This window comes from Lepidochelys kempii, chromosome 23 (genome assembly GCF_965140265.1).
Source record: "Lepidochelys kempii isolate rLepKem1 chromosome 23, rLepKem1.hap2, whole genome shotgun sequence".
NCBI classification, from domain to species: Eukaryota; Metazoa; Chordata; order Testudines; family Cheloniidae; genus Lepidochelys; species Lepidochelys kempii.
The window spans coordinates 15,866,191-15,893,213 of NC_133278.1; the positions used below are offsets into that span (position 1 = coordinate 15,866,191).

At 68.7% G+C, this 27,023-nt stretch overlaps 2 protein-coding genes across 5 annotated transcripts; both read left to right on the forward strand.

Moving 5' to 3' along the window:
• Positions 1-462: 462 nt before the first annotated feature.
• On the forward strand, positions 463-13,479 carry TKTL1 (transketolase like 1). Of its 2 annotated transcripts, none has more exons than XM_073321412.1 (14): positions 463-667; positions 1,485-1,602; positions 2,390-2,503; positions 3,282-3,379; positions 6,947-7,138; positions 7,215-7,342; positions 7,884-8,077; positions 8,203-8,367; positions 8,436-8,592; positions 8,813-8,943; positions 9,542-9,625; positions 11,616-11,712; positions 11,788-11,907; positions 12,607-13,479. In XM_073321412.1, exons 1-14 carry the CDS (start codon positions 561-563, stop codon positions 12,777-12,779), a joined length of 1,878 nt encoding a protein of 625 aa, XP_073177513.1. In that variant the 5' UTR covers positions 463-560; the 3' UTR covers positions 12,780-13,479. The 2 variants fall into 2 exon arrangements, with proteins under 2 accessions (XP_073177513.1, XP_073177514.1); XM_073321413.1 differs by having other exon boundaries at positions 507-629.
• On the forward strand, positions 3,311-27,023 carry LOC140901934 (protein bicaudal D homolog 1-like). 3 transcript variants are annotated; one of them, XM_073321411.1, is made up of 9 exons: positions 3,311-3,379; positions 16,534-16,797; positions 17,698-17,910; positions 20,164-20,316; positions 21,120-21,530; positions 23,575-24,258; positions 25,183-25,334; positions 25,492-25,684; positions 26,228-27,023. In XM_073321411.1, the coding sequence occupies exons 2-9, from the start codon at positions 16,585-16,587 to the stop codon at positions 26,231-26,233; spliced, it is 2,025 nt and encodes a 674-aa protein (XP_073177512.1). In that variant the 5' UTR covers positions 3,311-3,379; positions 16,534-16,584; the 3' UTR covers positions 26,234-27,023. The 3 variants fall into 3 exon arrangements, with proteins under 3 accessions (XP_073177512.1, XP_073177511.1, XP_073177510.1); XM_073321410.1 differs by lacking the exon at positions 3,311-3,379 and adding an exon at positions 15,290-15,351; XM_073321409.1 differs by lacking the exons at positions 3,311-3,379; positions 25,183-25,334; positions 26,228-27,023 and adding an exon at positions 15,453-16,415 and having other exon boundaries at positions 25,492-25,563.

Sequence of the window (27,023 nt, forward strand, 5' to 3'; positions counted from 1 at the left end):
CAGCCCAGATAGCCACGGGGGCAGGGCTGGGCTCTGAGCTGAGCTCCCCCGGGGTCACTCCGGAGTCAGCCCAGATAGCCACGGGGGCAGGGCTGGGCTCTGAGCTGAGCTCCCCCGGGGTCACTCCGGAGTCAGCCCAGATAGCCACGGGGGCAGGGCTGGGCTCTGAGCTGAGCTCCCCCGGGGTCACTCCGGAGTCAGCCCAGATAGCCACGGGGGCAGGGCTGGGCTCTGAGCTGAGCTCCCCCGGGGTCACTCCGGAGTCAGCCCAGATTGCCTCGGGGGCAGGGCTGGGCTCTGAGCGCAGCTGCCCCGGGGTCAGTCCAGGTGTGGACGGGGGCTCAGCCAGAGCAGAGCGGGGGGGTGCTGGAGACACGGGGCGGGGGAAGACCAGGAGTGTGGAGGGAGCCGCGGATCCGGCTCTCGGCCCGGGCCAAGCGCAGCTCCGCCCCCCGCGAGCTCCCTGCACCGCCCAGGGAGGCCGGGAGCCGCAGGCAGCAGCTCGCTCCCGGGGCGGACGCTCGGCGCGGACCGGGCGGCTCGAACGGGGCCGGGGCGCGATGAGCGGCGAGCCCCGGCCGGGCCCGTCCCGGCTGCAGGCGCTGCGCGATGCGGCGAACCGGCTGCGGGTGCGCTCGCTGCGGGCCACGTGCGCGGCGGGCTCGGGGTGAGCGGGGCCGGGGCCTGCGCGCGGGGCCCCTCGGTGCTGCCCCTGTCCGGGGGGGCCCCCCCCGCGCCCGCCCCTCTCCCCGGGGGGGGCCCCCTCGGTGCTGCCCCTCTGCCCGGGGGGGCCCCCCTCCGCGCCCGCCCCTCTCCCCGGGGGGGGCCCCCCTCCGCGCCCGCCCCTCTCCCCGGGGGGGGCCCCCCTCCGCCCCCGCCCCTCTCCCCGGGGGGGCCCCCCCTCCGCGCCCGCCCCTCTCCCCGGGGGGGGGCCCCCCCTCCGCGCCCGCCCCTCTCCCCGGGGGGGCCCCCCTCCGCGCCCGCGCCCGCCCCTCTCCCGGGGGGGGCCCCCCTCCGCGCCCGCCCCTCTCCCCGGGGGGGGCATTGCAAAGGGGGGATCGGTGGACGTGGGGGTGTATGCCCAGCCTCTAATGGGTGGGCATTTACCCTTGGGGGGGAAGAGGCGGGAATCGCTGGGGGCGGGGGGAGTCTCAGAGCGCTTCTCTTGCTTGGGGTGGGGGCGGGACGCTGGTTTGTCAAGGGTTAACCCCCCTCCCGGCAGGTCGGGCGCGGGGATGGGGGGGGTCGCCCCTCTTCCAGGTGTGGGGGCGAGTGAGGGGAGTGAGCTGCTCACTGCTCTGATTGGCTGGGCCGAGTGTCACTCCATGGGGGGCTGCTCAAGCCTTGTGCCACGCCCCTCGCCCGGAGGGGTGGGGCTTGGCTGCTGGGGGCGGGGCCTGGGCTGGGCGGGAGCAGATTGGGGGAGGGCTTGGCTGGGATCCCGCAGGGGGGCGCCGGCTGACTCTGCCCCCTCTCCCCCACAGCCACCCCACCTCCTGCTGCAGCGCTGCCGAGATCCTGGCGGTGCTGTTCTTCCAGGCCATGCGCTACCGGGCCAGCCGGCCGGCCCACCCCAGCAATGACCGCTTTGTGCTCTCCAAGGTGGGGCGGGGGTCCCCGTGGCTGGGCTATGGGGGGATCGGTGAGGGGTCTCCCTTGGCCTGGGGGAGGGGTCCCCGTGGCTGGCTACCGGGGGGGATTGGTGGGGGGTCCCTGTGGCTGGGCTATGGGGGAGATCGGTGGGGGGTCCCCTCTTGGCCTGGGGGAGGGGTCCCCGTGGCTGGCTACCGGGGGGGATTGGTGGGGGGTCCCCGTGGCTGGGCTATGGGGGGATCGGTGAGGGGTCTCCCTTGGCCTGGGGGAGGGGTCCCCGTGGCTGGCTACCGGGGGGGATTGGTGGGGGGTCCCTGTGGCTGGGCTATGGGGGAGATCGGTGGGGGGTCCCCTCTTGGCCTGGGGGAGGGGTCCCCGTGGCTGGCTACCGGGGGGGATTGGTGGGGGGTCCCCGTGGCTGGGCTATGGGGGGATCGGGGAGGGGTCTCCCTTGGCCTGGGGGAGGGGTCCCTGTGGCTGGCTACCGGGGGGGATTGGTGGGGGGTCCCTGTGGCTGGGCTATGGGGGAGATCGGTGGGGGGTCCCCTCTTGGCCTGGGGGAGGGGTCCCCGTGGCTGGCTACCGGGGGGGATTGGTGGGGGGTCCCCGTGGCTGGGCTATGGGGGGATCGGGGAGGGGTCTCCCTTGGCCTGGGGGAGGGGTCCCCGTGGCTGGCCTATGGGGGATGGGCATGCGGCTTCCCCTCTGCAGTCTCCCCTCTTGTTCCACTTGGGGGGATGGCCTGGACCGTGGAGGTGCTGGGGAGTTGGGGTCTAACTCTGCCCCCTGGCCACAGGGCCACGCTGCCCCCTTGCTGTATGCGGCCTGGGCCGAGGCTGGCTTCCTCAAGGAGCCAGAGCTGCTGAATCTGCGCAAGATCGACTGTGACCTGGAGGGACACCCCACCCCGGTGAGTGTGGGGCTCCCCGGGATACCAGCCCGCCACCTGTGACGAAGTGGGACTGTTCTTAATGTTTCCTCTGAATAGTGTGGGCGGTGCCTCAGTTTCCCCTAGGCAGTTCTTAAGTCTCTAGGGGGTGGGGTAAGGGTGTATGGTCGTTGCAGAGCCCTAGAGGGCAGGTGTGTGCAGGGGTCTGGACACAGAGAATGGCCAACACCCTGTTTCCTGGCCACTGATGGCCTGGGCCCTTCCCCCTGCCAGGTGAGAGCTAAAGGGTTGGAGAACAAAGGGATCCGGTGCCCTCCTGGCCCGGGAAAGGGACAAAGCCCAGGGGAGGGGAGGCAGGAGAGAGTTTTTCAGTTTGGGGCTGGCTGGGTACGAGGGGTGAAGGGCAGACGGGGTTGTCTGGCTCACTGCCCCCCAAAATGGACCCGGCAGAGGGGTCCTGTTCTCTGCACCTACAAGCTCTGTTAGACCCTGTTCCTGTCGTCTAATAAACCTTCTGTTTCCCCGGCTGGCTGAGAGTCTCCGTGAATCCCAGGAAGAGGGGTGCAGGGCCTGGACTCCCCCACACTCCGTGACACCACCCCTCCCTCTCTGCTCCCTGTGGGGTGGAAGGCCACAGGGCCCATCCCAGCTGGGGACCCACAGTTGGGAGTGCGGGCAGTGGGGGGACTGCTGATAATGGGATCAATGGTCCTGAGGGGTGCCCCAGTGGTGGGGCTGGGAGGGGCTGTGGAGGTCTCCCCACGGCTCCCTGCTGTCACGTGGCCACTCTCCCCACCAGAGGCTGCCCTTCGTGGACGTAGCCACGGGCTCACTGGGGCAGGGCCTGGGCGCGGCCTGCGGGATGGCCTACGCAGGCAAGTACTTTGACAAGGCCAGGTGAGTGCCCTGGGGTGGGGGGAGCTCCCTCAGCCTGGGGTAGGTGGCTGGGGAGAACTGGTTGGCAACATGGGAGGGGAGCTGGGGGAAGCGTGGCCCGGCTGTGACCCTCCCCCACCTTCTGGGGCTGTGGGGGGGCCTGGGGAGGCGTGGTCTGGCGGTGACCCCGCCTTCTCTGAGCTGGGGGGAGCTCGGGGAGGCGTGGTCTGGCGGTGACCCCGCCTTCTCTGAGCTGGGGGGAGCTCGGGGAGGCGTGGTCTGGCGGTGACCCCGCCTTCTCTGAGCTGGGGGGAGCTCGGGGAGGCGTGGTCTGGCGGCGACCCTGCCTTCTCTGAGCTGGGGGGAGCTCGGGGGCATGGTCTGGCGGCGACCCCACCCTCTGAGCTGGGGGGAGCTCGGGGAGGCGTGGTCTGGCGGCGACCCCGCCCTCTCTGCGTTGGGGGGAGCTTGGGTAGGTGTGGTCTGGCGGCGATCCCGCCCTCTCTGAGCTGGGGGGAGCTCGGGAGGCGTGGTCTGGCGGCGACCCCGCCCTCTCTGAGCTGGGGGGAGCTCGGGGAGGCGTGGTCTGGCGGCGACCCCGCCCTCTCTGAGCTGGGGGGAGCTCGGGGAGGCGTGGTCTGGCGGCAACCTCGCCTTCTCTGAACTGGGGGGAGCTCGGGGAGGCGTGGTCTGGCGGCGACCCCGCCCTCTGAGCTGGGGGGAGCTCGGGGAGGCGTGGTCTGGCGGCGACCCCGCCCTCTCTGAGCTGGGGGGAGCTCGGGGAGGCGTGGTCTGGCGGCGACCCCGCCCTCTCTGAGCTGGGGGGAGCTCGGGGAGGCGTGGTCTGGCGGCGACCCCGCCCTCTCTGAGCTGGGGGGAGCTCGGGGAGGCGTTGTCTGCCGGCGACCCCGCCCTCTCTGAGCTGGGGGGAGCTCGGGGGGGCGTGGTCTGGTGGCGACCCCGCCCTCTCTGAGCTGGAGGGAGCTCGGGGGGGTGTGGTCTGTCGGCGACCCCGCCCTCTCTGCCTTGGGGGGAGCTCGGGGGTGTGTGGTCTGGCGGCGACCCCGCCCTCTCTGCGTTGGGGGGAGCTCAGGGGTGTGGTCTGGCGGCGACCCCCGCCCTCTCTGAGCTGGGGGGAGCTCGGGGAGGCGTGGTCTGGTGGCGACCCCGCCCTCTCTGCGTTGGGGGGAGCTCGGGGAGGCGTGGTCTGGTGGCGACCCCGCCCTCTCTGCGTTGGGGGGAGCTCGGGGAGGCGTGGTCTGGTGGTGATCCCGCCCTCTCTGAGCTGGGGGGAGCTCGGGGGCATGGTCTGGCGGCGGCCCCGCCCTCTCTGAGCTGGGGGGAGCTCGGGGGCGTGGTCTGGCGGCGACCCCCGCCCTCTCTGAGCTGGGGGGAGCTCGGGGGCGTGGTCTGGCGGCAACCCCGCCCTCTCTGCGTTGGGGGGAGCTCGGGGAGGCGTGGTCTGGTGGCGACCCCGCCCTCTCTGCGTTGGGGGGAGCTCGGGGAGGCGTGGTCTGGTGGCGATCCCGCCCTCTCTGAGCTGGGGGGAGCTCGGGGGCATGGTCTGGCGGCGACCCCGCCTTCTCTGAGCTGGGGGGAGCTCGGGGGTGTGGTCTGGCGGCGGCCCCGCCCTCTCTGAGCTGGGGGGAGCTCGGGGGTGTGGTCTGGCGGCGACCCCCGCCCTCTCTGAGCTGGGGGGAGCTCGGGGAGGCGTGGTCTGGCGGCGACCCCGCCCTCTCTGCGTTGGGGGGAGCTCGGGGAGGCGTGGTCTGGTGGCGACCCCGCCCTCTGCGTTGGGGGGAGCTCGGGGAGGCGTGGTCTGGTGGTGATCCCGCCCTCTCTGAGCTGGGGGGAGCTCGGGGGCATGGTCTGGCGGCGGCCCCGCCCTCTCTGAGCTGGGGGGAGCTCGGGGGCGTGGTCTGGCGGCGACCCCCGCCCTCTCTGAGCTGGGGGGAGCTCGGGGGCGTGGTCTGGCGGCAACCCCGCCCTCTCTGCGTTGGGGGGAGCTCGGGGAGGCGTGGTCTGGTGGCGACCCCGCCCTCTCTGCGTTGGGGGGAGCTCGGGGAGGCGTGGTCTGGTGGCGACCCCGCCCTCTCTGCGTTGGGGGGAGCTCGGGGAGGCGTGGTCTGGTGGCGACCCCGCCCTCTCTGCGTTGGGGGGAGCTCGGGGAGGCGTGGTCTGGTGGCGATCCCGCCCTCTCTGAGCTGGGGGGAGCTCGGGGGCATGGTCTGGCGGCGGCCCCGCCCTCTCTGAGCTGGGGGGAGCTCGGGGGCGTGGTCTGGCGGCGACCCCCGCCCTCTCTGAGCTGGGGGGAGCTCGGGGGCGTGGTCTGGCGGCAACCCCGCCCTCTCTGCGTTGGGGGGAGCTCGGGGAGGCGTGGTCTGGTGGCGACCCTGCCCTCTCTGCGTTGGGGGGAGCTCGGGGAGGCGTGGTCTGGTGGCGACCCCGCCCTCTCTGCGTTGGGGGGAGCTCGGGGAGGCGTGGTCTGGTGGCGATCCCGCCCTCTCTGAGCTGGGGGGAGCTCGGGGGCATGGTCTGGCGGCGACCCCGCCTTCTCTGAGCTGGGGGGAGCTCGGGGGCGTGGTCTGGCGGCGGCCCCGCCCTCTCTGAGCTGGGGGGAGCTCGGGGGCGTGGTCTGGTGGCGACCCCGCCCTCTCTGAGCTGGGGGGAGCTCGGGGGCGTGGTCTGGTGGCGACCCCGCCCTCTCTGAGCTGGGGGGAGCTCGGGGGGGCGTGGTCTGGTGGCGATCCCGCCCTCTCTGAGCTGGGGGGAGCTCGGGGGGGCGTGGTCTGGCGGCGAGCCCGCCCTCTCTGAGCTGGGGGGAGCTCGGGGAGGCGTGGTCTGGCGGCGACCCCGCCCTCTCTGCGTTGGGGGGAGCTCGGGGAGGCGTGGTCTGGCGGCGACCCCGCCCTCTCTGCGTTGGGGGGAGCTCGGGGAGGCGTGGTCTGGTGGTGATCCCGCCCTCTCTGAGCTGGGGGGAGCTCGGGGGCATGGTCTGGCGGCGGCCCCGCCCTCTCTGAGCTGGGGGGAGCTCGGGGGCGTGGTCTGGCGGCGACCCCCGCCCTCTCTGAGCTGGGGGGAGCTCGGGGGCGTGGTCTGGCGGCAACCCCGCCCTCTCTGCGTTGGGGGGAGCTCGGGGAGGCGTGGTCTGGTGGCGACCCCGCCCTCTCTGCATTGGGGGGAGCTCGGGGAGGCGTGGTCTGGTGGCGACCCCGCCCTCTCTGCGTTGGGGGGAGCTCGGGGAGGCGTGGTCTGGTGGCGATCCCGCCCTCTCTGAGCTGGGGGGAGCTCGGGGGCATGGTCTGGCGGCGAGCCCGCCCTCTCTGAGCTGGGGGGAGCTTGGGGGTGTGGTCTGGCGGCGACCCCGCCCTCTCTGAGCTGGGGGGAGCTCGGGGGGGCGTGGTCTGGTGGCGACCCCGCCCTCTCTGAGCTGGGGGGAGCTCGGGGGGGCGTGGTCTGGTGGCGACCCCGCCCTCTCTGAGCTGGGGGGAGCTCGGGGGGGCGTGGTCTGGTGGCGACCCCGCCCTCTCTGAGCTGGGGGGAGCTCGGGGGGGCGTGGTCTGGCAGTGATCCCGCCCCTCTGGCCAGCTATCGGGTGTTCTGCCTGCTGGGTGACGGGGAGGCGTCGGAGGGCTCCGTCTGGGAGGCTCTGGCCTTCGGATCCCACTACCGGCTCGACAACCTGGTGGCCATCGTGGACGTCAACCGACTGGGCCAGAGCGAGGCGGCGCCGCTGTGCCACGACACGGCCGTGCACCGCCGCCGCTGGGAGGCCTTCGGGTGAGTGTTGTGGGGGCGGGGCCGTGGGTGGGGTGGGGGTGGCCCTGGGGCCGGCTGACCCCTCCCTCCTTGGTAGGTGGAACACCTACGTGGTGGACGGCCACGCCGTGGAGGAGCTGGACGAGGCCCTGCGGCAGGCGGCCCAGGTGAAGGGGAAGCCCACGGCTATCGTGGCCAAGACCTACAAGGGACGGGGCATCCCTGGTGAGTGTCCCCCTCGGCTCTGAGTGCTGCAGGCCTTGGCCAGGGGCCCCATGGCTGGCTCCCTGGCTGGTGAGGCCTGGTGGGAAGGAGTGCCGGGGCGGGGAGAGTGTTCGGTGGCTCTTTCTCTCGTGCTGACAGCTACTGTGGGGTGCGACAGAGTAGGGACCTCAGGAGAGGTCCTCCCCTCCCACAGTTGGGGAGAGAACCCAGGAGTCCTGGCTCTAACCCACCAGACCCTGCTCCCCTCAGAGCCGGGGGGAGAACCCAGCAGTCCTGGCTCCCAGCCTCCCCTGGCTCTAACCCACCAGACCCTGCTCCTCTCTGAGCGGGGGAGAGAACCCAGGAGTCCTGGCTCCCAGCCTCCCCTGGCTCTAACCCACCAGACCCTGCTCCTCTCTGAGCGGGGGAGAGAACCCAGGAGTCCTGGCTCCCAGCCTCCCCTGGCTCTAACCCACCAGACCCTGCTCCTCTCTGAGTGGGCGAGAGAACCCAGGAGTCCTGTCTCACTTCTGCTCACTCCCCGGGGGTGGTTCTGTGCCAGGTGTGGAGGATGCGGAGAACTGGCATGGCAAGCCCATGCCCAAGGACAAGGTGGAGTCCATCATCGGTGCCATCCAGAGCCGGATCCAGACCCACGAGGTGCTGGTACCGCAGCCGCCCATTGAGGACGTCCCACAGATCAGCATCGCCGGCATCTGCATGCCCTCGCCGCCGGAATACGCCATTGGGGACAAGGTGGGGGAAGGGGGGCACCCAGGGTTGGGAGAGCAGGGGGCTAGGGGAAGGGGGTCTGGACTGACCCCGTCATAGCCTCCCAGGGTTGCCAGAGGGGAGGGAAATGACGCTCTCCCGCCCTGCAGGTGGCCACGCGGAAGGCCTACGGCGTGGCCCTGGCGAAGCTGGGTGGTGCCAACGAGCGTGTGGTGGCCTTGGACGGTGACACCAAGAACTCCACCTTTTCCGAGCTGTTCAAGCAGGTGCACCCCGAGCGCTACATCGAGTGCTACATCGCCGAGCAGAACATGGTGAGGGCTGGGGGCTGGGGAGGGCGGGGGGTTTCTCTGGGGCCGGCTCTCATGCGCTATCCCCCCAGGTCAGCGTGGCTCTGGGCTGCGCCGCCAGGGACCGGGCCGTGGTCTTCGCCAGCACCTTCGCTGCTTTCTTCACCCGGGCCTTCGACCATATCCGCATGGGCGCCATCTCCCGGACCAACCTCAACCTGTGTGGCTCCCACTGCGGGGTCTCCATCGGTAGGCATGGGGGGACGCTGTGCTGCCCTGTGAACCCCCCAGGCCCTGGCGCCTTGGCTGCGTTGCCGGAGGGCCACGTGCAGATTGGTGGCAGGGCTGGGAGCGGAACCCAGGTGTCAGGGCTCCGGGAGGCTGCGTGGCCGGGGGAGTAGGCCGCCGGCCCCCAGTGCTGCCGAGCGAGCCTGCTCTCTAGCCCGGCTCCTCTCCTGGCTCCCCACAGGGGAGGACGGCCCCTCGCAGATGGCCCTGGAGGACATAGCCATGTTCCGAGCCATTCCCGGCTGCACTGTCTTCTACCCCAGCGACGCCGTCTCTGCTGAACGCGCTGTCTGCCTGGCTGCCAACACCAAGGTAACGGCTCTGGGGGGCTCCTTGCGCTGCTGCCTCAGGAGTGGGGTCTGTGGGGCGTCCTCAGGGGCCAGCTGCGGGCTCTGGCTCTGGGTGGCACCGATGGTGGACTCCTTGTCCTTGGGCCTGGCCATGCCAGTTATCCCGCCCTCGATTCGCCTGCCCCCGAGAGAGAGGGAGGACTCCTGGGTGCTCTCCCCGGCTCTGGGAGGGGAGGGGGTCTGGTGGGTCAGAGCAGGGGGGCTGGGAGCCAGGACTCCTGGGTTCTATCGTCGGATCTGCGCGACCTTGGATTTCCTCCCCTTGTAGGGTCCCTTTGCCAGTCATTTGACGGCATGCTGGGAATCCTGCAGCTGTCCTGGGTGGGTGCTGCACGCGTTTCGGGGGGAGCGGCTGTCGATGGCTCGGCCTGAAAGCTCTGCTGGGTCACCCAGCCCAGGTCTATCGGCCTCCTGGGTGACCTGCCCGGTTGTGTGTGGGATCACAGGGCCCCACCGTGGCTGGGGGTCAGCAAGGGACACAGCTGCCTGTTGGCACAAAGCTCTGAGCCTGCCTGTGACCTGCCTTGCCTGGCTCCTCGGCCGCCACCTCTGCTCCCTAGGGCATCTGCTTCATCCGGACCAGCCGCCCAGAGACCCCAGTCGTCTACCCGCCGGAGGAGAAGTTTGAGATTGGCCAGGCCAAGGCAAGGGGCTGGGAGGAATGTGGGGGGCCTTGAATGGTGGCCTCACTCCGTGCCTCCGTTTTCCTCCTGCCCTGTCTGGATTGGAGGCTCTCTGGGGACGGGACCTCACGCGATGCTGGGAGAGGGGGCAGGGCGTGTGTGGAGCTCAGGGCCCCGGAGTGCCAGGAGCTGTCTGGGCAGTGCCCAGTCCAGTGTGGGGTGGGGGTCTAGATAGCACCTGGCACAGCACAGGGTCCTTGCTCTGCCAGCCTCTGGGTGCTTCTCTTGCACAACCCTACGGGGGTGGGAGGCGTTGTTTCCGCTCTGGGCCTGTGGCAGTGCAGGGAACTGGCCCCGCTCCTGTCTGCCCAGGCCAGTTGTGGGGGGACGCTGGCAAAGCTGCCTCCCAAATGCCTCAGGGCGAAGGGTTCCCAGGCTATGGACTGAGGGAGATCGGGGGCACAGGGAGCTGGGGAGAGACCCAAAGAGGTTACAGCCTAGAGGTGGGGTGGGAGGGGAAACTGAGGCACAAGGTTACCTGGCAGGTCGTTGCAGAGAGCCCAGGCATGCTGGGTTCCAGTCCGGCCCTGGGCCAGAGCAGAAAGGGGCTCCACTCTGTTCCTGAGCTGCTCCTGTGCGGGGTGGGAGCGTGAAGTGGTTAGTTTTTAAAGGAGGGGTGAGCGTGCTGAGGGCAGCGGTGTCTGGCAGGACTCTGGAGCCCAGGGGAGTCCAGTCAAGCGGGACAGAGGTGTCCCGTGCCAGCCCCTGCTGGTGTGTTGGGCAGCATCTGTAACATGATTCCTGTGCATGCCTGTTTCCTTCTCCGCCTTCCATGGCGACCCAGTGGGGGGGGAAGAGCTCAGCTGGTCTACACTAGGTAATCACGTTAACCCAGCTACGTCACTCAGGGCGGGGGGGAATCTCCCCCTCCCCCGGCTCTCCATAGCTGGGCTGACCCATGTCCCCAGGCAGACGCAGCTAGGTGGCCCGGAGAAGAGACCTCCTCTCGGGGCAGGGCGATTTACCACAGTGGTGGGGAGCCCCTCCCAGTGCAGCAGGGAGTGTCTACGCTGGCCTGCTGTAGTGGGTTCCGTGTAGACCTAGTCCAGGCCTGCTCCCAGGGCAGAACGAGCTGTGGGTGGGCAGGCGTCAGCAGCTGGCTGCGCCATTACAGACCAGGCCGAAAATCAAGTGGGACTCCAGCCAGAAACGCTCCAAGACCTGGGCGGCGGGCTGGAGCAGGCAGGGCATGGGAACAGGGCTGGAGAGCCAGGGGGGAAGGGGTTGGGTGACAGGGAAAAGGGCTGCCCTTGGGAGGGATTTGGAGTCCTCCCCTGGGCAGAATGGGGGAAAGAGGGAGCTAAGGCCAGGAGCAATCTCAGCTTGGGTGGCCCTTGAGGGCAGCAGCTTGGCCAGGTGACCTATCAATGGCTCCTTGTTCTGCAAAGGTGGCCATTGTGGTTGTCCCTACACTTGGGAAGCCGGGCGGCCTGAACCAGCCTCCCACAGGGGGCTGGCTGGGCTGGACTCTCTCTGGAGAGGGACAGGGAGCACTGGTGCCGAAGACCCATGGGCTTCCCCCGGTGCAACTATGTGGGGCCTTGGGGCCCGGTTTGCTAAAGGGGTCACTCCCGGGAGACTGGCCCCAGGCCAGGGCAGAGACCAGACCCGGTGACTGTGATAGCCATGAATCTGCCACTACGTGGCAGGAGACTCCATGAAGTCTCAGCCAGAAATCCTCAGCTCTGGGAGGGGAGTGGGGTCTGGTGGGTAGAGCTGAGAGCCAGGACTCCTGGGTTCTCCCCCCAGCTCTGGGAGGGGAGTAGGGTCTGGTGAGCAGATCCAAAGAAAGATTTTAATGCAAGGAGGGGGAAGGTGCCTGCTAAGCCAGTGGGTTGAGGGAGTGCAGGGACCCACCTGTCAAGGGAAGGGAAGGACTGGGAGGCCTGACCCTTGGCTGCAAGAATGGGTCTGGCCTTCCAGTGTTGGTAACTCACGTCTCTGTCCCCAGGTGGTGCGTAACAGTGACGCTGACAGGGTCACGGTGATCGGAGCCGGGGTCACGCTGCATGAGGCCCTGGCTGCTGCTGACGAGCTCGCCAAGCAAGGTAACCAGCTGTCAGGGGATGGCCATGAGCTCGCTCCTCCGCCCCTTTCCTCCTCTGACCCTCTGTCCCTTCCAGGCACCTGCATCCGTGTCATCGACCCCTTCACCATCAAGCCCTTGGATGCAGCCACCATAATCACCAGTGCCAGGGCTACTGGAGGGCGCATCATCACTGTGGAGGATCATTACAGAGAGGGTAGGAGGCTATTGGCCGGGGACTCCCGAACGCCTGTGCAGGATTGGGGAGCAATGGCCGGCTGGCTGCTTGCTCCCAGCATGGGCCGAAGCCAGCCTTGGATAGCTGGGGAATCCCGAGTAGGAGGGTTATTTCCCATTTTGGCGCTGGGCAACCCCAGCAAGACTAGGGTGTTGAGGAATCTCTGCTGGGATGGGTGCAGAGAAGGGTTGGGATGGGGCAGAGGGGACTGACAGCTTGCGTTGTGTAGCCTAAATTACAAACCGGACAGGTCTGGGCGCCCGCTGGATACAGCGGGAGAAGAGCTGTTGAAACCAAAGGAGGATGCTGGCCCAAGAACAAAGGGGCGTGAACTTGGCCAAGGATCGACTGACACTGGAACTAAGGTTTCCAGCCATCAGAGGGAGGGTCTGGAACAGAATCCCAAGGGGAGGGTGGGGGGAGAATCTGCCAGGAAGCTGCATTGTGACAGGTTGTCTGGGCAAGGACTGGAAGGGATCTCCTGGGTCACAGGGCTGGCTTGGGAAAAGCCAGGGCCTGGTGACAGAGCTGGAATGGAACCCAGGTGTCCTGCAAGCCTGTCCTGACCAAGTGACACATCTCACGGAGGGGCTGTGACTAGCGCATTTTAAGCAACCGAGACACCTCTGGAAAGGAGAGCTAGTCCCATGTAGTGTGACCCTTCTGTCTCTTTGCTAGGTGGGCTCGGGGAAGCAGTGGCCGCGGCCGTGTCCGGGGAGCCTGGCATAGTGCTCCAAAGCTTGGCGGTGTCTGGTGTGCCCCGGAGTGGCAAACCGGCCGAACTCCTGGACCTCTTCGGGATCAACGCCAAGAACATCATAGCAGCTGTGAAGAGCACCTTTGCCAACTAACGCTCCGTCCATGTCTAGGGCGAGGAGAACCAGTTGCTTTTCTGTCCTCCACTCCCACCTCTGTTCTTTCTACTAACTTCCTGCTCAATGTGACCGAAACTGCTACGATCAGGTCTCCGGGGATTTTGATCCCCCTCCTCCTCCCCCCAGGGCTGGGACATGACTCACCCACTTGCCCAAGTCCCGCTGGTTATTTCTCTAGCAGCGCGGGTTGAGCAACTTCCAGCCACTCCCCCGAGGGAGTAGACATTCCTTGCTAACCCATGAGTAGCTTAAGCACGGCCTGCCATGGCTCCCATCAGCCACCAGGGCAGGGGTTCTTCAGGGCAAGGCGAGGCTCCCTCTCCCCATGGCCAGGGGCGCCTCTGCCCTGGGGTAGATAGTGGGGAGTAGGTGTTCACAGGCACTGCGATGGACCAAGCGGTACCTGTCCTACCTGAAGCTGGTGCGGTGCAGGCTTCGTCCAATAGCTGCGCTCTGCTCTGGGCGGTCCTGTTCCTGCTCTGCTCCTGGGGAAGGAGACCCCCATTAATGCAGCAGCGCCGTGTCTTCAGCTGCTACCCGAACGTTCTGGCGTGATCCATTCCCCTGGCTCGGTCAGTGTTCGAAACGACCAAACCCATTTCTCTTACGGGGCCTGCTGCCGCGCCAACAGGGCAGCTTCCCTTCACCTACGCTTCTAAATAAAAGGTTTAACGGCGTTGGCTTGGTGTGACTCTGTGAGGGGAAGCAGAGCAGGGGGCTGGCTGCTGTTCAGCAGGCTCCTGGATAGAGCAGTTCAGGGCCCGCACAGGCCCTGCATGAGAGGTTCAGCCCGGCCTTATGCTTAGGGGGGCCCTCAGTGCTCCTCTCACTCCCATGCGGCCCGGGGGCAGGGCTGTCTGTTGACATAACTCAGGCCAAGGGGGGCCGTCAAGGCAGCTGCTCGGCGCCCCTCCCGTCGGCCCCGGGGGCAGGGCCATTGGCGTCGCTCGGGCCAAGGGGGGCCGTCAGGGCAGCCGCTCGGCACCCCTCCCGTCGGCCCCGGAGGCAGGGCCATTGGCGTCGCTCGGGCCAAGGGGGGCCGTCAGGGCAGCCGCTCGGCGCCCCTCCCGTCGGCCCCGGGGTCAGGGGCGTTGGCGTCGCTCGGGCCAAGGGGGGCCGTCAGGGCAGCCGCTCGGCGCCCCTCCCGTCGGCCCCGGGGTCAGGGGCGTTGGCGTCGCTCGGGCCAAGGGGGGCCGTCAGGGCAGCCGCTCGGCGCCCCTCCCGTCGGCCCCGGGGGCAGGGCCATTGGCGTCGCTCGGGCCAAGGGGGGCCGTCAGGGCAGCCGCTCGGCGCCCCTCCCGTCGGCCCCGGGGTCAGGGCCGTTGGCGTCGCTCGGGCCAAGGGGGGCCGTCAGGGCAGCCGCTCGGCGCCCCTCCCGTCGGCCCCGGGGTCAGGGGCGTTGGCGTCGCTCGGGCCAAGGGGGGCCGTCAGGGCAGCCGCTCGGCGCCCCTCCCGTCGGCCCCGGGGTCAGGGGCGTTGGCGTCGCTCGGGCCAAGGGGGGCCGTCAGGGCAGCCGCTCGGCACCCCTCCCGTCGGCCCCGGGGTCAGGGGCGTTGGCGTCGCTCGGGCCAAGGGGGGCCGTCAGGGCAGCCGCTCGGCGCCCCTCCCGTCGGCCCCGGGGTCAGGGGCGTTGGCGTCGCTCGGGCCAAGGGGGGCCGTCAGGGCAGCCGCTCGGCGCCCCTCCCGTCGGCCCCGGGGTCAGGGCCGTTGGCGTCGCTCCCATCAGCCCCGGGGCCAGGGCCGTTGGCGTCGCTCCCATCAGCCCCTGGGGCAGGGCCGTTGGCGTCGCTCCCATCAGCCCCTGGGGCAGGGCCGTTGGCGTCGCTCCCGTCGGCCCCAGGGTCAGGGCCGTTGGCGTCGCTCCCATCAGCCCCTGGGGCAGGGCCGTTGGCGTCGCTCCCATCAGCCCCTGGGCGGGGGGCGTTTCCTGGGGGATATGTTTGGCGGCACTTCCCCTGCCCCCCCACCGCAGGGCGGCAGAGGGAAGCGCGGGCCCCTCTGGCTATCTCTGAGCCAATGGCAGAGAGGGCCAGCCCCAAGGAGGTTCGTTCCCATTGGCTTTGGCCTTGTCAATCAGAGCTTTTCGACCTCCTCCGACTAATGGGCGGGTCTGGAGGGGCGAAGGGAAGCTCCAGCCAATCAGGAGACGAAGCCCTGGGGAAGCCTCGCGCTTCGTGGGTTAGGCGGGAAGGATGGGAGAAAACGACCAATCAGAGACCCCGGAGAGAGGAAGGGCGTGGCTAGACGGAGCTCGTCCAATCGAATGAGAAGGAGGTGCTGTAGAGGCTGCAAGGCGGCCAAGCACGCAAGGCGTGGCGGGGCGGGGCTACCTAAGAGCTCGGCCTATCGGCTGAGAGAAAGAAAGGCAGCGACCAATCGGAAGAGGGGGAAGGGGGCGGGATGAGGTGCTGCCCGGCGAATCAGAACAGGGACGGGGCGTGCGCTCCGTGAGGCGCGCGAGGAATTTCAAACGGGGCGGGGCGGGGCGGGGCGTATATAGAGGCGGGGGCGGGGCCGGGCCGGGCGGCGGCCGCGGAGCAGAGGCCGGGTGAGCGCCGAGGGGCAGGGGGCGGCCGCGCCGGTCCGGGGCGCCGGGCGCGAGGGGAGCCACAGAGCCAACCGCCTCGCGGGGACCGTTAGCCCCTCCCCCCGCTCCTGGGGGGCCCCGCCCAGCCCCTCCCCCCTCGTCGCCGCCCTTCCCCCCGCTCCTGGGGGGGGGCCCTCTGCCCCTCCCCCCTCCCCGCCACCCTCCCCCCCGCTCCTGGGGGGGCCCCGCCCGGCCCCTCCCCCCGCTCCTGGGGGGGCCCCCTCGTCGCCGCCCTTCCCCCCCGCTCCTGGGGGGGCCCCGCCCGGCCCCTCCCCCCTCGTCGCCGCCCTTCCCCCCGCTCCTGGGGGGGGGGCCCTCTGCCCCTTCCCCCTCCCCGCCACCCTCCCCCCCGCTCCCGGGGGGGCCCCGCCCCGGCCCCTCCCCCCGCTCCCGGGGGGGGCCCCCTCGTCGCCGCCCTTCCCCCCCGCTCCCGGGGGGGGCCCCCTCGTCGCCGCCCTTCCCCCCCGCTCCCGGGGGGGGCCCCCTCGTCGCCGCCCTTCCCCCCCGCTCCCGGGGGGGGGCCCTCTGCCCCTCCCCCCTCCCCGCCACCCTCCCCCCGCTCCTGGGGGGGCCCCCTCGTCGCCGCCCTTCCCCCCCGCTCCTGGGGGGGCCCCGCCCCGGCCCCTCCCCCCGCTCCCGGGGGGGGCCCCCTCGTCGCCGCCCTTCCCCCCCGCTCCCGGGGGGGGCCCCCTCGTCGCCGCCCTTCCCCCCCGCTCCCGGGGGGGGCCCCCTCGTCGCCGCCCTTCCCCCCCGCTCCCGGGGGGGGGCCCCCTCGTCGCCGCCCTTCCCCCCCGCTCCCGGGGGGGGGCCCCTCGTCGCCGCCCTTCCCCCCCGCTCCCGGGGGGGGCCCCCTCGTCGCCGCCCTTCCCCCCCGCTCCCGGGGGGGCCCCCTCTGCCCCTCCCCTCCTGGGGGGGCCCCGCCCCGGCCCCTCTGCCCCTCCCCCCTCGTCGCCTCCCTTCCCCTCCGCTCCTGGGGGGGCCCCCTCTGCCCCTCCCCCTGCACCCTCCTGCCTCCCCATGGAGTGGTAGGTCTGCATCTCCCCCCTTCCATGCCCTCCCCCCACTTCAGGGCCACATACGGGAGGGGGCTAGGGCACAGGTGTGTGGTGTCTGCAGGAGGTTACAGCCTGTCCCTGCCCACAGGCATGCCCGCTGCCCCCCGCCGGGACCCAGCCCTGCCGCCCGGTGCCCACCATGGAGTTGGTGAAAGCGCCCGCAGACCTGGCCCAGCTGCAGGCGGAGGTGGGGCGCCTGGCGGCCGAGCTGCAGGAGGCAACGCAGGAGAAGGTCCAGGCCGCCCAGTACGGGCTGGCGGTGCTGGAGGAGAACGGGGAGCTCAAGCAGCGCTGCGGGGAGCTGGAGGGGCAGCTGGAGGGGCTGAGCTCGGAGCTGTCCCAAATGAAGGAGGTAAGGGGCTGGCAGGCACAGAACAGGGTCAGCCCAGTTACCACTAGGGCGAGCCCCCCACATCCCCTGGCCCAGCGCCCTGCGTGTGTGCCCAGAATGGGGTCAGCCTGGGCACCGCCGGGGGAGCCCCCCACGTCCCCTGGCCCAGCGCCCTGTGCCCAGAATGGGGTCAGCCCGGGCCCTGCTGGGGGGAGCCCCCCACGTCCCCTGGCCCAGCGCCCTGCGTGTGTGCCCAGAATGGGGTCAGCCTGGGCACCGCCGGGGGAGCCCGCCACGTCCCCTGGCCCAGCGCCCTGCGTGTGTGCCCAGAATGGGGTCAGCCTGGGCACCGCCGGGGGAGCCCGCCACGTCCCCTGGCCCAGCGCCCTGCGTGTGTGCCCAGAATGGGGTCAGCCTGGGCACCGCCGGGGGGAGCCCCCCACGTCCCCTGGCCCAGCGCCCTGTGTGTGTGCCCAGAATGGGGTCAGCCTGGGCACCGCCGGGGGGAGCCCCCCACGTCCCCTGGCCCAGCGCCCTGTGTGTGTGCCCAGAATGGGGTCAGCCTGGGCACCGCCGGGGGAGCCCCCCACGTCCCCTGGCCCAGCGCCCTGTGTGTGTGCCCAGAATGGGGTCAGCCTGGGCACCGCCAGGGGGAGCCCCCCACGTCCCCTGGCCCAGTGCCCTGTGTGTGTGCCCAGAATGGGGTCAGCCTGGGCACCGCCGGGGGAGCCCCCCACGTCCCCTGGCCCAGTGCCCTGTGTGTGTGCCCAGAATGGGGTCAGCCTGGGCACTGCCGGGGGAGCCCCCCACGTCCCCTGGCCCAGTGCCCTGTGTATGCCCATTGCACCCAGCATTCTGCAGAGCATGTCGCGTGACGGACACCTCCTCCCCAGTCACCTCTCTCTGCCCTGCGTCCGGCAGGCCCTGGCTGAGTACCACAGCAGCCACCGGCGGGCGGCGGTGGCCGGGGAGACCCGGGAGGAGAGCCTGGTGCGCGAGGCTGCAGCCAGTGAGGCCCAGCTCGCAGCCCGCCTGGGGGAGCAGCGGGGGGAGCTGAGGCAGCTGCAATGCCGGCTGAGCAACGCGGGCGCTGAGAGCGAGCGGCTGCGCGCCGCCCTGCAGGGCCTGCGCCAGGTGAGTGCCCTGCGGTCCCCTGTGCCCTCTTTCCCCCTTGGCTTCCCCAGCCTCCTGGGACTGACCCTCGGAGCCTTCCGCACCCCTGCCTCATGCTGGACGCTCCCTGCAGCGAGCCCACCTCAATGGGACGCCTGTGGGAGGCTAATCATAGGGCCTGATCACATCAGCCACGCTACCAAGGCTCGTTCACCTGCACGTCTACCAGTGTGACATGTGCCAGCAGTGCCCCTCTGCCATGTACGTTGGCCAAACCGGACAGTCTTTACGTAAAGGAATAAATGGACATAAATAGACGTCAAGAATTATAACCTTCAAAAACCAGGCGGAGATCACTTCAGTCTCTCTGGTCACTCGATTACAGACCTAAAAGTGACAATACTTCAACAAAAAACTTCAAAACCAGACTCCAAGAGAGACTGCTGAATTGGAATTCATTTGCAAACTGGATACAATTAACTTAGGCTTGACTAGAGACTGGGAGTGGATGGGTCATTACACAAAGTAAAACTATTTCCCCATGTTTATTCCCCCCCTCCCCCCTCTGTTCCTCAGACATTCTTGTCAACTGCTGGAAATGGCCCACCTTGATTATCACTACAAAAGCCCCCCCCCCCCCCCCCCCCCGCTCTGCCACTGGTAACCGCTCACGTTAAGGGATCGCTCTGGTTACAGTGTGTCTGGTCACACCCATTGTTTCATGTTCTCTCTGTATAGAAATCTCCCCACTGTATTTTGCACCAAATGCATCCGATGAAGTGAGCTGTAGCTCACGAAAGCTCATGCTCAAATAAATTGGTTAGTCTCTCGGGTGCCACAAGTCCTCCTGTTCTTTTTGCGAATACAGACTAACACGGCTGCTACGCTGAGACCTGTGGGAGGCTTGTACCCCAAGAGAGAGCACTGCCCCCTTCAGCGGCTCTCGGCAGGGGGTTATTGGGTGTCTGGACCCAGCGTAGATGGTCCTTGGTTAGCGCAGAGAACAGGAAGTTACGGCCTGGTCTGGCCTGGTTACCCAGAGCCCAGCCAAAGGGTGTCCCCTTGGCTCCTGCTTTGTCCCTCTCTCCTCTGTCCCATCCCACCTGCCCCCCTCCCCCCCATAGCTCTTGGTTCCCTTGCTGCTTGCAGTGGCTGGGTGTGTGTGGTCCTTAGTTGCTAGGTAGTAAATGGCCCGGTGTCATGGAGTCCCTGGGCGATGCTCTGGAACTGCTCCCCATGAAGCCAGTCAGGACTCTGGGGCAGTCGCCTTTCTGTGAGCAGCCTGTCTTCAGGACACACAGCTCACCCAGCTTCCCCCTTCCTGGGTCTGACCTCGGAGCATTCAGCATCCTCTGCCCCTCCGTGCGCTTCCCCCCAGCCAGTCCGCCCAGGCGGGGTCCTGGGGAAGCCAGAGGGTCCTGCCCCCCAACTCCGCAGTCAGACGGGACTCTCAGCCAGCCGGGGAAACAGAAGGTTTATTAGACGACAGGAACATGGTCTAAAACAGAGCTTGCAGGTGCAGAGAACGGGACCCCTCAGCTGGGTCCATTCTCGGGGGCAGTGAGCCAGACAACCACGTCTGCACTTCACTCCATGTCCCAGCCAGCCCCAAACTGAAAACCCCCTCCAGCCCCTCCTCCTCTGGGCTTTGTTCCTTTCCGGGGCCAGGTGGTCACCTGATTCCTTTGTTCTCCAGCCCTTTAGCTCTCACCTTGCAGGGGGGAAGGGCCCAGGCCATCAGTTGCCAGGAAACAGGGTGTTGGCCATCCTCTGTGTCCAGACTCCTGCACACACCTGCCCTCTAGGGCTCTGCAACCATCATACCCCCTTACCCCACCCCCTAGAGACTTAAGAACTGCCTAGGGGAAACTGAGGCACCCCCACACTATTCAGAGGAAACATTAAGAACAGTCCCACTTCGTCACACCCGGTGATTGGATTTGCCATTGTCTACATGTTGGCCTGGGCCCCAAACCTGGGACAGCCAGGTGCCATTCCCACCTCCCCGAGAGCGAGCAGCCTTTCCCCACCACCTAGTTACCAGCTGGGGAAAGTGAGGAGCACGCAGGATTCATACCAAGTGTTACAGCAGGTTCTGTCTCTGCCCCCCCCCCCCAAACTCCCCCCTTAGGCCAGTGAGCACTCGGGGCCCGCGATGCCCCTGAGGTGGGCTGTGCCGTAGCTTGGGTCCCCGGGCTCTCTCCTTTCCCCCAGGGATCCTGGGTGGGCCCTCTCCTGCTCCTTGGGGGCATTAATGGTGCCCCTTTACCCCAGGAGTGCCAGGCCTTGGAGGCAGAGAAGGCCCAGCTGCGGGAGGAGCTGAAGCAGTACAAGAGCCGGGAGCTGCGGCAGCTGCAGGACTGCGCTGAGCTGGAGGAGGAGAACATCTCCCTGCAGAAGCAGGTGTCCCTGCTCAAGGGCAACCAGGTACCTCACCCCCAGCCTCTCGGGATGGTGGGAAGATCGCCTGGGGCCCCTGTGCTAGAGGGGCTGATTGTGCCTCACTTGGGACAGGAGAGGGCGAGGAAACCGCTTATGTGGCCTGTGCTAACTCTTGCTTCCCCTCCTCAACCCTCTGAGGGTGTTTGGGGAGAGAACCCAGGAGCCTGGCAACCAGCGCCCCCTGCTCTAACCCACTAGCCCCCACTGCCCTCTCAGAGCCAGGGAGAGAACCCAGGAGCCTGGCTCCCAGCGCCCCCTGCTCTAACCCACTAGCCCCCACTGCCCTCTCAGAGCCAGGGAGAGAACCCAGGAGTCCTGGCTCCCAGCGCCCCCTGCTCTAACCCACTAGCCCCCACTGCCCTCTCAGAGCCAGGGAGAGAACCCAGGAGTCCTGGCTCCCAGCGCCCCCTGCTCTAACCCACTAGCCCCCACTGCCCTCTCAGAGCCAGGGAGAGAACCCAGGAGCCTGGCTCCCAGCGCCCCCTGCTCTAACCCACTAGCCCCCACTGCCCTCTCAGAGCCAGGGAGAGAACCCAGGAGCCTGGCTCCCAGCGCCCCCTGCTCTAACCCACTAGCCCCCACTGCCCTCTCAGAGCCAGGGAGAGAACCCAGGAGTCCTGGCTCCCAGCGCCCCCTGCTCTAACCCACTAGCCCCCACTGCCCTCTCAGAGCCAGGGAGAGAACCCAGGAGTCCTGGCTCCCAGCGCCCCCTGCTCTAACCCACTAGCCCCCACTGCCCTCTCAGAGCTGAGGGGAGACCCCAGGAGTCCTGACGCCCCCCCCGGCAGGTGGAGTTTGAGGCCCTGAAGCACGAGCTGCGGTGCCGGGATGAGGAGGCAGTGCTGGCCGGAGCCCAGCTGGAGGAGCTGGGGCGGCTGCGGGAGCTGGCGGAGCGGCAGCTGGAGGAGGTGCTGGAGACGCTGGCGGTGGAGCGGGAGCAGCGGCGGGAGCTGCGGCGGGAGCTGGCGGCCTGCACCGGGGGCCGCCCGGGCTCACTGGGCAGCCTGCAGGCCGGCCTGGAGGAGCTAAGCCAGGATGAGGAGCTGGACAGCGGCTTCGCCAATGGCAGCGCCAGCGTGGGGGACTTCGGGGAGCGGGCGTCCACTCCCCACGCCCGCCCTGCGCCCAGCCTCGTCGCCGACCTCTTCAGTGAGCTCAGCCTGGCCGAGGTGCCCAAGCTGCGGCAGCAGCTGCTCCAGGTCAGGGGCGGGGCCTGGGGGGTTCCCTGCTGCTCTGGCCAGTGGGGCGCGGCCTGCTCCAGGTTGTGGGTGGGGGCATGGGGGTTTCTTGCTGCCTCAAGGTGGGGGCAGGTCTCGGGGTTCCAGCCGTTCCGGGTAAGGGAAGATCCCGGAGCATCTTGTGTTAGGGGGAGGGGGCCTGGAGGCTCAGGGCAGGGTATGGGGCGGCTGAGCACCTCGCGGTGGGGGTCTTGTGCCAGGGGCTCCCAGGGGAGGGTGGCCTGGTGTCTCCTGCCCTGTACCCGAGCCCGGTTCAGATCCAGGAGTGGATGAAGGGCTGAGCCCATTAGGTGGGTGAAGAGGGGCCCAGCCACAGCAATGGGCAGCCCGATTGGCAGGAGCAGCTGCGGGGGGGGGGGGGGGAAATGTCATCAGTTAACCCCTTCATTGCCAACCCCTTCTCTGCACATTAATGAGGCCATTAAGACTTCAGTAACCAGGAAGCAGCCTTCCCTGCCCCCACCCATTTTGCCCCTGGAATGTCACAGACTGAAGTCAGCCGGGCTGGCTTCCAGCTGGTGTGAACTGGGAATCCCTTGCGCTTGGTCCGAGCAGTGAGTCCCCCAGCGTCGCCCGCAGCTGGCTCTCGCCTGCGCCCTCGCCCTTGCTGAGGGGGTGGAGCAAGGCAGGAAGCCACTGGTACACCCCACATCCTGCAGCAGCAGGCCCCCCGCAGAGCGCATCTTGTCTCGCTTGCTGGCTGCACCTGGGCCCTGCCAGGTTCACGCTGCGCCAGGCCTCCGTGCCAGCTCTGGCGTGGCTTCTGCGGAGCCCCCTCCCCCAAGCTGTCTCTGGTACCCAGCAGATCTCCGAGCCCCTGCAAACAGGTGCGGTAACCATCCAGCCCCTGGGGCTTTCCACAACACGCCCTTGTGCTTGGTAGCCACAACGCTGCGTTCTGGCTTCCTGCCGACCCCGCACAGCACTCGGAGCCGCGGCCCGGGAGCCCCACCCGTCGTGTGCTGGGTGCCGTATGCCCCCTTCCCCCCCATGGAGACTGGCGCCGGGCACAGTGCGCACACACCAAGTCCCTGAACAACGGGGGGAGGGGAGAGAGGTGTGCCAAAGGTCACAGCCAATCTGTGCCAAATTGGGGATTGAACCCAGGAGTCCTGGCTCCCAGCCCCCCGCTCTAATCCACAAAACCCCTTGCTCCCCTTCCTCAACCCTCTGAGGGTGTTTGGGGAGAGATCCCAGGAGTCCCGGCTCCCAGCCCCTGTCACGGGGTCCCCAGGCGATGCTCTGGATCTGCTCCCCACGAAGCCGGGCAGGACTCTGGGGGAGTCTCCTCTTGGGGAGCAGCCTGTCTGCAGGACACACAGCTCCCCCGGCTTCCCCCTTCCTGGGTCTGACCCCGGAGCCTCCAGCCTCCTCTGCCCCTCCGGGCACTTCCCACAGCGAGTCTGCTCAGGCGGGGTCCTGGGGGGGCCAGAGGGTCCTGCCCCCCAACTCCGCAGTCAGACGGGACTCTCAGCCAGCCGGGGAAACAGAAGGTTTTTTTAGACGACAGGAACAGGGTCTAACACAGAGCTTGTAGGTGCAGAGAACAGGACCCCTCAGCTGGGTCCATTTTGGGGGGCAGTGAGCCAGACACCCCGTCTGCCCTTCACTCCATGTCCCAGCCAGCCCCAAACTGAAACTCCCTCCAGCTCCCCCTGCTCTGGGCTTTGTCCCTTTCCCGGGCCAGGAGGGCACCGGATCCCTTTGTTCTCCAGCCCTTTAGCTCTCACCTGGCAGGGGGAAGGGCCCAGGCCATCAGTGGCCAGGAGACAGAGTGTCGCCATTTATGGACCCTGGCCCTTTGCTCTGCAACAATTACACCCCCTGCCTTATCCCACCCTCTAAAGACTTATGAAATGCCTAGGGGAAACTGAGGCATCCCTACAGTATTCAGAGGAAACATTAAGAACAGTTCTGCTTCATCACAGCCCCCCCGCCCCCCAACCCCTGCCACTCTAACACACAAGACCCCATGCTCACAGGCCTGCCATTTCTCTCTCTGCAGGTGGACCGGGAGAAAGCCTCCCTGGCAGCTGATGTGCAGGAGGCCCGGGGGCAGCTGGACAGCGCCAGGGTGGCCTTGACAGATCAGCAGCAGCGCAATGGCCTCCTCCTGGAGCAGCTCAAGGCCAGGCCAGCATCCCCGGAGCCCCAGCCCTGGCAGGACCTGGTGGCGCAGCTGGAGGGGCAGCTGCGGGCCTCCCGGAAGCTGGCAGGGGAGCTGCAGGCCCGGCTGGCCCAGGCCCAGGAGGAGCTGCTGGGGCTGACGGAGGAACTGGCCACCCTCTACCACCAGGTCTGCGCCTGGCGTGGCCTGACGCCGCAGCGGGTGGTGCTGGATTATTACCGGGACGGGCGCGGCACCAGGAGGCTGCTGGGCAAGAGGGAGCCGGCGGGCAAGACCCATCTCCAGCCGGAGCCAGGGGCGGGGCCCTGTGAGGACCAGTCACCCGCTGGGGAGCCCCTCAATGTCTCCAACCTGGCGGTGGTGCTGCGGGAGCAGCTGGGGCACCTGCAGGGGGCGCTGGTCCTGTGGCGGCAGCGGCCCCCCGGGCAGGGCCCGCCAGCCGCTGAGCTGGAGCAGGACAAGGAGGTGCTGGCTGAAGAGGTGATGAAGCTTCGCTCCCTGCTCAGCACCAAGCGGGAGCAGATCGCCACGCTGCGCACTGTGCTCAAGGCCAGCAAGCAGGTGGGCGCGCTGCGGGGGGCTCGTCCATGCCCCCGGGCACCTTAAGCCCTCCCTTTAAGGGGCCATGGGGCAGCCTGTCTGGATCCAGTCAGCCGTCTCCTTTACTGGCTGCAGTGGGAGCTGTGTGCGTGGGGGGCGCAGGCCCAACTGACTCCGAGATGCAGAGGCTCTGTGTATGGGGGGGCTGTGGGCGTGTCCGGGTACATGGGGGACATGGGCTTGTCCGGGTCTCGCCCCCCAGAGGGCAGAGGCTGGGTGGGGGTGGGGGCTGCGGACCCAGGTGGCTCTCACCCCTGTCTCCACAGCTGTCTGTGGGTGTGTCCGGATGCGTGGGGGCGTGGGCCCTCCGGCTCTCACGCCCCAGCTCCCCCCAGAGGGCAGAGGGTGGGGTTGCGGGGGGCGGGGGGGGCACGGGCCCTCCGGCTCTCTCCCCCCAGAGGGCAGAGGGTGCGGTTGCTGGGGGGGGGCATGGGCCCTCCGGCTCTCTCCCCCCAGAGGGCAGAGGGTGGGGTTGCTGGGGGGGGGGGGCACGGGCCCTCCGGCTCTCTCCCCCCAGAGGGCAGAGGGTGGGGTTGCTGGGGGGGGGGCACGGGCCCTCCGGCTCTCTCCCCCCAGAGGGCAGAGGGTGGGGTTGCGGGGGGGGGCACGGGCCCTCCGGCTCTCTCCCCCCAGAGGGCAGAGGGTGGGGTTGCGGGAGGGGGGGCACGGGCCCTCCGGCTCTCTCCCCCCAGAGGGCAGAGGGTGGGGTTGCGGGAGGGGGGGCACGGGCCCTCCGGCTCTCTCCCCCCAGAGGGCAGAGGGTGGGGTTGCGGGAGGGGGGGCACGGGCCCGTCCAGCTCCCACCTCCCGTTTCCCCCAGAGGGCAGAGGGTGGGGTTGCGGGGGGGGGCACGGGCCCACCCGGCTCACCCCCATCTCCTCCCAGACGGCGGAGGTGACGCTCTCCAAGCTGAAGGGGCAGTACGAGGGGGAGAAAGCCCTGGTGTCGGACACCATGCTCAAGCTGCGCCGCGAGCTGAAGGCCTTGAAGGAGGACGCCACCACCTTCTCCTCCCTACGCGCCATGTTTGCCAGCCGGTGAGGGGAGACCCCGATGGGCACAGGGCTGGAACTGCCCGCCAGGAAGCAGGACTGCTGGGTGGGGACGGGGCTACTTACGGGGCAGGGCTAGCCACAGGGGACCGAGCTGGGGCGGGCGGCTGTGACCCCCAGCCTGACCCCCTGTGTCCCCCAGGTGTGACCAGTACGTCTCCCAGCTGGACGAGATGCAGCGGCAGCTGGCCGTGGCGGAGGATGAGAAGAAGACGCTCAGCTCCTTGCTGCGCATGGCCATCCAGCAGAAGCTGGCTCTCACCCAGCGCCTGGAGAGCCTGGAGAGCCCGGCCCATGGCACCCGGGCCAGACCGCGCAGCACCAGGAGCACCGCGGTATGGCACAGGCCAGCCCCAGCCTGTTAGCCTGCCCCCTTCCTGGCTTCTCAGGGGCACCTCCAGGTGGCACAGAACCAGGATGGGGCTTTGGAGGGCCTGGCTGCATCCCACAGCCATGGTCCTGTTCCAGACCTTGGGGCCGAAGGGGGTCCCTCATCCCCTGCCCCCAAGGGTGGCAGCCTGGGTCCCCAGCAGTTGGGGGGCATGGGCTCCTGTGCTCCTGACCCCCAACAAAGCCCCTTGCTGGGGTGGGAGTTCAGGTGCCTGGAGGTCTCTCTTTCTGTCTCTTCAAGTGACAGGCTCAGGCTCTCTGCAGACTCAGGCAAACCTCCCTGGCTACCTGTTGTCCAGCCATGGGGCCTGTGCCCTGGCTGGTCTCTGCCCCCCAGGCAGGAAGGGGGCAGTGGGGCTAAGCTGTGAGGTGGCCAGGCCATCTCCCCTTGATATCGGTGCCAGCCTGCGGGGCAGGGATCGGTGCCGTGAGTTGTGGGGGTATCCCCTTTGCTCTGCTCCGAGGGTAACTGGGTTTTTCCCACGCAGCACTGAGACCTCAGCGACCTCGCAGAGAAACATGCAGGATCGGTGCCAACCAGAGCCAGCCCCGGGACCGGCACCGCACTTCACTGCTCGTGCCTTCAATGCTGCAAACTGCCGACAGACCCCTGCCCTCTGCCGCAGCTGCCCCCGCCAGTGGGCGGCTGCCGGGCCTTAACCGCTCAGGGCTAAGTAGGGTGTAGCCAGCTGGCCCGCTGGGGGCGGAGCACTGGCCGGTGTCTCTGCCTTGCTGCGGGAGACCTCCTCCTCCTCTTGCCCTCATGGGGGTGGCTCAGGGTCCCACACTTACAGGGCAGGGGCCGGGCCGGGCACTCAGAGGCCCCCCACACACACACGTACAGGGCAGGGGCGTCTCGGTGTGGGGCCGGGCCGGGCGCTCAGAAGCCCCCCACCCACCCACACAACAGGGCAGGGGCGTCTCGGTGTGGGGCCGGGCCTGGCGCTCAGAGACACCCCCCCCCACACACACACACACACGTACAGTGCAGGGGCGTCTCGGTGTGGGGCCGGGCCTGGTGCTCAGAGACCCCCCCACACGCACACACACGTACAGGGCAGGGGCGTCTCAGTGTGGGGCTGGGAGGGGCACTCTCAACCTGCACTTTCGAGGCAGTATCCCCTTTTCTCACTGCACCATTTTGCACTTAGATCTGGCGATCTCAGGGGAGTGCCGGGGGGGTACCCGGGGGGGGGGCATGCGCTGTATGGACTGCTCTGTGTATCCCCTAGGGTCAGACACGTGACCGGGGCCTGGTTACTTTGCCTCTAATTAAACAGCTTT